This window comes from Carassius gibelio, chromosome A6 (assembly GCF_023724105.1).
Source record: "Carassius gibelio isolate Cgi1373 ecotype wild population from Czech Republic chromosome A6, carGib1.2-hapl.c, whole genome shotgun sequence".
Lineage (NCBI taxonomy): Eukaryota > Metazoa > Chordata > Actinopteri > Cypriniformes > Cyprinidae > Carassius > Carassius gibelio.
Window position 1 is genome coordinate 19,854,261 of NC_068376.1, and position 8,951 is coordinate 19,863,211.

Sequence of the window (8,951 nt, forward strand, 5' to 3'; positions counted from 1 at the left end):
TGCGCTTGTGTCTTTTGTAGCTTCTCGTACAAATCATGGTGTAGTTGGTGCTTGTTCAAATGTAAAACATGATTCTACAGAAAAGTTCAATCTTGTTTAGGGATCTGTGACTTTGTGCATATATGGACATCTGACTGATGGTGTTTTTCAGCAATAGAGTTTATCCTTATTTTACAGAGAAAAATCTCCTTCCAAGCAGATGGAAAAACTCTCCATACAAGTTATTTGTGAACTTTTCTTTGTTCTACTTGTTACTTTGCACTTTTTGTTATTAAATTTATTTTTACTAATTATTCAAGTTTGTAGGCTAACTAATATTTTGTTACATAATTGCCATGATCTATAGTTTTAAATAATAAAATAATGTGTTGTCATTTGAAGGTGTGCAGGCCTGCTGTTATATTAATATTATATTCAGTGGCATAAAATTGTCCTAAAATTACAATAACATTGTTTATCAAAACTGTTTCTGGGGCAATATATTGCACAACAAAAAGTTGTTATCCTGACAGGCATAGTGACAGGCCAGACAAAACCAGGAAATGCAATCCTTGAGGTGACAGCTCCAGGGACTCAATATTACATGAGTCAACATTTTCACTTAATTTGCCCTTGGCCAGAAGCTGCTCTGGATAACAGTGCATTAGACATTATTTTGTGTAAATGTAAATAACAGTACATTATTTTGTGAATCTCAATTTGGATACAAATCTTATTACACTGTATATGCCATAATAGAATTTTTGCATCCAAACATGGCGTCTCACAATGCTCTGTGTCAGGTTTCATGACATTGATAGGAAGCATCACGCAAGCTTTTTTATTTTTTATTATTATTTTTTTTTCAAGTTTAACCAAATATAATTTAAAAGTAAACTGTATTATTTGCGTATGTAAGTTCAAACAGTTTACAAAACTAATACAAAATGCATTAAATCTGACTGATGAAGATTCTAAAATTCATTTATTAATATATACTTTTAACACATTTCACAATCAAGAACACTACAATGTGCTGGAAATCTGAAAGGACACTGACAAACATTATAAAATACAATGACTTTACATGATAGTTCACATGATAATGAACTATTATTGTTAGCATTTTACCAAATTAATTAATTTTATCATAAATTACCAGTGCATTATTTAATTTAAAATGTACTATAAAAAATATTCTTAAATTTACATGAAAATAAGTGTACTTTTAAAAAACATGCTCATGCATACTTTCAAATTTATGAAAGTATATTCATTACTGAAGTAAAATTTTAATGTTAAATATTTAAATAAAATTACCTATAGGAGGAATACCAGTACATGATCAAAACACCTAATTACACTGACACTTACATTAAACAGTTAATCAAATGTCACAATGTTAACATAAAAAATAGCATTTTCAGTCAGTTTTGAATGTATATGATTCATTTCTGTTATTTATTTATTTATCCTTTTTAAAGACATAAATATATTTTGTCAACACTGTGCAATAGGCCTAACTATATATATATATATAGTTAGTATACGGCCTCTTTATTCATCTGTCATATTACCCATCACTCACTCTATAAAGCACAGCGGCAGTTTTCTGACATTTAAAATGTAGAATGTTCAGCTGCCAGGATTTTGGTGTTTGTCCAGCAAATTGTCCATTTCCATCCAGGGAAGATCCCACTGGATTTCAGTCACGTCCTGCTTGGTTTTAGGCATTTCCTGTTGGACCCTTTCCCTCCTGAATGCCCTATTTGGACACACATGCAAATTCTCCCTGAAAAGCACAAGTAAACATTGCAGATATTTGATACAGAGAGCAATGTAAATCAGTATTCAATGAAATTAATATCACAGACATAATAATAGAAACTGCTGTCGTAATTAAAAATGGAAAAATGTAAATCTGTCATCATTTACTAACTCTCCAATTTCGAAATGAGTGTGAGCTAATATTGACACAATTCTCATTTTTGGCAAACTATTCTTTTAAGTGTGTATCAATGTTAAATATAGCATACATCTGTACACTCAACCAGATCTCATGGGGAAAAAAATAAAAATAAATTATGAGCTGGTGATTTTGTTTTATAAATATGTATGATTCGAATGGTACAAAAACATTTCATTTTAAGGAAAAAATAAATAATAAGCACAAAGGATCATCCCCAAAGCTAACCCTCAGTGGGGCGTAATCAGATTGTACAAAAAAATTAAAAACATAAAATGATGTCATGAATTGTATACTCTACCTGAAACCTGGACACAACAGCCAGAGCACAGGAAAAAGCACTAGAAGAACCAAGATGACACAGAGCCCTGAAACCCAGACTAAAGATCCTGGATAACAAATTTCATAAGGATGGTTATAAAACAGAAAGCCAAATTCAATAACAGATAGTATCTGCATCTCATACCTGTAAATGTCTTTTCATCTTCAGAGTCATCTGTGGAATTATTCACATATTAGTAATAACAACTATTATTTGAAAAGTGTGAACTGAATCTATATTATTGACACTGATGTTCTTACAGCTCACGGTGATGTTGACAAAGTCGCTTCTCTTGTTTTCAGCAGGACTCTCACACCAGTACATTCCACTGTTCTTGTAGTCAATGTCAATGAAATGACATTCTTCAGGTCTGTCTGTAGATTCTGTGCCATTCAACTGCAAACATCCTGACCTCGTTTCAGCTCCTTGACGCTTCTTCAGTATCCAGCCTGTTGAATTACCTCCTTTTACTGAGCAGAGAAGGGTGAGATTTTCCCCCCTGAAGTGTTTGCTGTTAGGCTGGACCTCTAGAGCAGCGCTTGAGTCTATGACTGATTTATTCCAATCCGGAGCTTTAAATGCTCCATGTGTGAACAGGGAGGAAAACAGCACTGAAAAGTCATATAATGCAACAACGTTAAAATCCCAATTCTTTTCCCCTCCTGAGTATATTGTGGAGTTTATCAATTAAAACAGTGGATTGTGTTTTAGAGCTAATTCTTGAACAGTCAATTTATGTTAATAAGTTTAATGTAAAAAAAAAAAAAAAAAAACTCACCTACATACCCAGAAGCTGACAGAAGTTCCATGTTTTCCTTTAGCGTTGGGACTTTTTCTAGAGAAAAAGAGTGCTAGGCAGACATAATAACAGTGTAATATCCAACAGAACAATTAAAGGCATTTCTTTACTCCGCCTTTTCCGCTTGCTAGAGATGTTCGGATAAATTTGTTCACACACAGTTTGTAAACTAAGAATTGGACATTTATCTTTGCCTAAATTACCAGTGAAATATAGTGATGGAAAAAGAAACACATCTTTAGGTTTAATCCTAATTTAATCCTGTTTAATAGCCAACATACAGAGCTGAATAAAAGACGATGTCCTGCTGACTTTAGATATTTGTGACAAACTCTCACAGCTTCTTGCCACTTCTGCTACATAAAGTCAAAGAACGTCTAAATTAATCGTTTTACTATTTAATTTCAACACCACAGATATTTAACTATTTAATTTCAACTATTTAATTTCAACACCAAAGATCTATATGAGCAAATCAACCCCCTCAAGCCTGAGGTTTAGTGTTTTGAAACACTATTAGTATTTTTTTTTTTTTTAGTAACAGTTTTGTCATTTGACATTTTACAAAGCTATTAAATAATTCAATCATTTTGGAGTTAAATAGTTCTCTAAAGTGCTTTGTGTTTCAGGTTTACATCTCAAAGTTTGGTAGCCCTGTAAGGCCTTCAGTTAATTTTGAGGTTCACAGTTAACTGATCACAGTGATTGTGGATATCAAACTCATTCTTGATAAAAGGAAAGTAGCCAGTGAGAAGGATGCAGCTCAAGAGTATGGTAATGTCTTTAAGCCTTTGTGTACACTAATTTATGATGCCTTCACGTGATTTAAAACATTACTATTAGTTGAGTGGAATTGTAAAGACACTAATATTTTTGTGCTTTCAAAGGTTTTAACTGTTACACACTGTTAGTTTTTAATGAATAACATTTGTTTTCTTGCTATCATTGAACATTGTCTCAGATTATGCCCTGTCTAGCATGGAAACTCCTCGGAGACCAGCCAGTGAGAGGAAGGTTTTGGATATCGAGGTGTACTCTAATCGATCTAAGGTTTATGTAGCAGTGGATGATACCACTGTGAGTGCTTCCGCGCCCGTTTTATGATAAGACACATTAACCGCACCGTTACCAGATAACAATATTGATATGTATTTTTGTAGGATCTGGAAGATGAGATGAGTGAGCAGGGCCGAGACACAAGTTCTAAATCAGGCAACTGTAAGAACACACATTCACTTCTCATGACAAACTGTATCTTCTTTTAGCGTGACTGTTGTTTAAGGTTGTCCACTCCATAACTTAAACATTAATTTGATTATTTGATAAGTTTGTGTAATATGATTTCGCTGTATCCTCTTCATTCATGGCCAAAAGAGTGTTCGATACTTATTCTCCACATGAGGATGATGCTACGATCCTCTTCCTCAACATGGTCACCCGTGGCAGAATCCTCATCTTCACTATTAAGGTTAAAGAAATGCCTCTCCCATCTACTCTCATGGATTCAGATTTCTGTTTTCTTTGTCTGTAAGTGCACTTCTTATTGGCCTCTTCAGGATGAGGGGACTTTCCACTTGAAGGATGCAGCGAAGAATCTTCTGAAAGGTTTGGGGAGTCAGGTAGCGGTCATCTTAGGCTGGAGAGATATGTGGACTCTGATTTTGAAGAAGGGAGGTAAGGACAATGCTTCTTAACTTTTTAATCATGCATTATAATATTGTTCAAAAGTTTGAAATGTTTTTTTTTATGTGCTTATTCTTACAAAGTCTGCATATAAATACAGAAAAAAACAACTGTTTAGATTTGTTCATATATTAAGACAACTGTTTCATGTTTGAACATTTAAAATGTTTTTATTTGTATTTTTTATGTGATACAAAACTGAATTTTCAGTAGCCAAGACACATGCATTTCACATACTTTTTCTGATGCTGTTGATGTTGTCTTTTTCCCTACATTTTTGATTTGGCTTCAGTGGAGAAATCAGAAATCCTATATGTAAATAAAGCATACCTTGAATACCTGTCTGAAGCTGTGTTTATTCCTCTAGAATGCTGCATTCTCTTCTTTTCTCCCATGGTGTCAATCCACAGATGATCACTGTTTTTAATCGATGGCTACTATGAGGTATTGTCTCCTTCTCAAATGTTTTTCTCTTCTTCTAAATGCATTTTTTTCTTATCCACTTTTGTGAGAGGATTTATACATATTTACCATCTTAACAAAAAAGCTTTCTGGATAGGAACCCATGGATGTGGTGGATCTCTTCGGTCTTAAAGGAGTTCAGCAAACGCCTATCAGTATAAAAAATGCCACAGTGTCACAGGTGATATGTTTGTGACTTGTTTGAAAATGAATAATTAACATTGAAAGGAATGGCCAGTGATAGATGATTGCACAGCTCAAAGGCTGTTTGTGAATGACCGTAAGATGGCACTAATATATTGATGTTCATTTTGAACAAATGATCACCTGCCTTGCACCTTATATACAGTTACATTGTGAAAGAGCTCGCAAGTGTTTGACTTTGAGAAAAAAAAAATAAAAAATAGGATGCAGATTTTGCCATTGTCTTGGGGGAAGATCTGGATATTTTCATAGATTTTTTCAGGTATGGATAACATAATATAAATATAGTGATAGATTATATCAAGTTATCAGTTATTATAATTGTTATGAATTACTCACGTCTCCACTAGGTGGTAGCAGATACCCAATATTATTTGTCACAGGCTTGTTTAGAAACCTGTGTGTAGAATTAATGAGCTCAACTCATTTTAATAGAACAGCTTGAATTAAATGTCTTAAAATCTTGTGAAATATTTATTCTCCAAAAATTTGTCTCTTAGCGTTTTCAGTCAAACCATCCATTTGTTGAGTGAGGATGATCGTCTATACTGTATCTCAGCCTGGAATGAAAAGTGAGTGACTTTCTTTTCAATTTGTTCTCACTTGAAAATAAAGTCTGGGAGAGTAAATGCTGCCAAATGCTGTTCTTTTGGTATATATTTTGGATATCCTCGTATTAAACTACTGTAAATCTTGAAAGGCCATCAAGCAGTGCTCTTGACCTTGCTGCTGTGCTGTTTTGCAGGGCTATGAGCACACAGCAGAGGACCCATCTCTGTTGTATAGAGTGGAAAGTATGCCTGGCCTTGGCTGGGTACTTAAAAAAAGCCTTTACAATGATGAACTAGAGCCCAAATCGCTGACTCCTCAGAAGGTGAGGCAGCTAATTCCTGCATTCAGGCTACAGTTTATGTCTAAATAGTAGGGGTGACCTCAAATAGTTGACAATTCGATGCTTCTATATGTGAGCGCTCAAATGTCTGATTTCACATAGAACTTGCGGTTTTCTCCCAATAAGTTAATATGCAGCCTATTATGATAAAGCCGTGAATAAGAATCTGAAAAGAAAGAAGCTTCAAATAAATATGAGATATTGAGAGATTTCGGTTGGCTATTTTAAGTATCAAATGGCTACATTTCAGAGCAGGTTAGCCAGTAGATACTCTGTATGCTAAGTGGTAAGTTCTATTGCCTGTTTTTATGTGAGCTAAAGGTGCAAATGTCTGGCTATTTTCTGAAGACCCTGCAAGGGTAGATAAATTACTTATAAACACTGAGAGAGGAAATGGTTGTTATTAGGTTATGGCATTATTTCGTTTACTGTTCATAGCACCTACACATATGGGACCTGGATGTACGAGGTTATCACAAAGGACTCTGCAGTCTCTTCAGAAAGAAGAACCATGTTCTAGTGGTGGCTGTTTCAATCGCACCATACACATGTGTATACATTACATTGTTCAGGTTATTTACGTGGGTCAGTTTACAGCTGCGTCCCCCCATAATTTCACAGATTCTGTTAGATTTAGATATTTAAAGCTTTATAAACCATAATCTGTAGCACATACAGCAGTTTGTGTAAGCTAGAGATTACTGTTTATACATTTTTAAATATGGATATTTTTCTTAACAAAAACACATCATTTTGCTTCAGGAGGTCTTTATTAATGTTTGTCTGCATTTTCAGATCATAGGCACTTCCGCAATGTAGAGCAAGCACATGCACGTGATTTAAAAAAAAAAAAAAGTCTGTAAAACACAGAGCTGAAAATGTATCCTTTTGACAGAGAAACTCTGATTATGGGATTTGAACTCTTAATATCTGGCAACCACATATATTAAAGGGATAGTTCACCCAAAAATCTAAATTATGTCATTAATAACTCACCCTCATGTCGTTCCAAACCAGTAAGACCTCCATTTATCTTCGGAACACAGTTTAAGATATTTTAGATTTAGTCTGAGAGCTCTCAGTCCCTCCATTGAGCTATTTTTGCTATTTTTGGACCAAAATGTATTTTCGATGCTTGAAAATATTCTAACTGACCCTCTGATGTCAGATGGACTACTTTGATGATGTTTTTCTTACCTTTCTGGACATGGACAGTAGACCGTACACACAATTTCAATGGAGGGACTGAGAGCTCTTGGACTAAATCTAAAATATCTTAAACTGTGTTTCCGAAGATAAACAGAGGTCTTACTGGTTTGGAACAACACGAACAACATTTAGATTTTTGGGTGAACAACTCTTTAAAGCTCACATAGTAGAGGCATGTAAAGCTGTCCATAATAGTTGTGTCTCCTTTTTTTATAAACAAAAATATGATTTTGTTAAAAACAAAAAAACAAAACAAAAAAAGCATTTAACTACTTTTTTTTGGACATTATGTGCATGACCTTCAACAGCACCTAATGAAGAGGGACCTCACGGGGAAACAAATTTAGATCAGTCCTTATCCCACCCAAAGGGCCTTTCCTAACCACTATGTCAACAATGGGCCTTGTGTTACCCTTCAGGCCAATGCAAGACAAAGGGGGTTAACAATAGGATGAACCTGACTAAACCATCATGAGTTTCTAGGTGCTGTGGGCTTTTGAAACTAGAATGATATAAGTGTGGATTTCTAAAAATGTGACCTCATTTGGTTGTATGCATTTTAGAGTGGGAGCTTTTCCTGGGGTCGTGAAATTTCATATGTGGTTATGCTGGAAGGTTTGAGTTAGAAAAGAATTGATAGATGTTTTAAACTATTACTGGTACTATAATAAAAGCCAGTGCTGGTTGTGTTACTGAATTGTGACAGCAGATAACATCAAACCAGGACACTGTGAAAAAGGGATTAAGAGGATATGGCAGACATCAGATACTTTTTTATTTTAACACTAGTGCTTTGGGCCATCCTGCACATATGTTTTATCTTGCATTTATTTATGTTGTCAATATTAAGATAACTTGGTTTTTACTTAATTAATTAACTTTTAGACAAGAAAAAATGCATTAAGAAACAAAAGGCTAAATTTGTTTACAAATTAAACAATATATAGACAGATATTTTTAGAACAAAGTATTATTATTATTATTATTATTATTATTATTATTATTATTATTATTATTATTATTATTATATATTATTTCTATTGGTTTGAGTACTTCAGTGGCAAAAGGACTATTCTTTTACTAGATATATAGACCTGTATTGGACTGCACAGCTGAGAAAAAAAAAAAGGTTTAAATCTATGTAGGTACAATTATGTATTTATTTATTTTCATGTTGTGCTATGATGGCCCTCCAGCAACAGCTTTAAGAATCCTCTTTCCAGAGAATGACATGTGATGCTGCTTAGGTGAGATTTGTGTTTAAGCCACTAAAGAGCCTTATAAGAGTAGAGCAGAGGATTAACACTTGAAATCAGTGCAATCTCAGCTTCATCGTATATCTGCCCGGTGAAAAATTTAATTCTCATTCAATAATGTCCAAACCATTTAATGGAGGAGATTTTTTTTTTTTTTTTTTTTTTTTTGCCACTAAACA

General features: G+C 34.1%; 1 protein-coding gene and 1 pseudogene across 1 annotated transcript; one reads left to right on the forward strand and one right to left on the reverse strand.

Moving 5' to 3' along the window:
• Window positions 1–1,144: 1,144 nt before the first annotated feature.
• On the reverse strand, window positions 1,145–3,076 carry LOC128015115 (uncharacterized). The gene is made up of 5 exons (XM_052598806.1): window positions 3,046–3,076; window positions 2,528–2,878; window positions 2,412–2,441; window positions 2,247–2,334; window positions 1,145–1,771 (listed from the first exon to the last, which is right to left on the reverse strand). Exons 1-5 carry the CDS (start codon window positions 3,074–3,076, stop codon window positions 1,615–1,617), a joined length of 657 nt encoding a protein of 218 aa, XP_052454766.1. The 3' UTR covers window positions 1,145–1,614.
• Window positions 3,077–3,758: 682 nt separating this feature from the next.
• Window positions 3,759–6,337, forward strand: LOC128015116 (protein O-linked-mannose beta-1,2-N-acetylglucosaminyltransferase 1-like; annotated as a pseudogene).
• Window positions 6,338–8,951: the final 2,614 nt, after the last annotated feature.

Excerpts from the sequence above, each read along its gene's own strand:
- LOC128015115 (XM_052598806.1), bottom strand. The coding sequence starts at position 3,076 with ATGGAACTTCTGTCAGCTTCTGGGTATGTAG. Across the intron at positions 2,335-2,411 it reads AGATGAAAAGACATTTACAG|GATCTTTAGTCTGGGTTTCA; the intron begins GTATGAGATGCA and ends TTTGTTATCCAG. Across the intron at positions 1,772-2,246 it reads CTGTTGTGTCCAGGTTTCAG|GGAGAATTTGCATGTGTGTC; the intron begins GTAGAGTATACA and ends TGTGCTTTTCAG.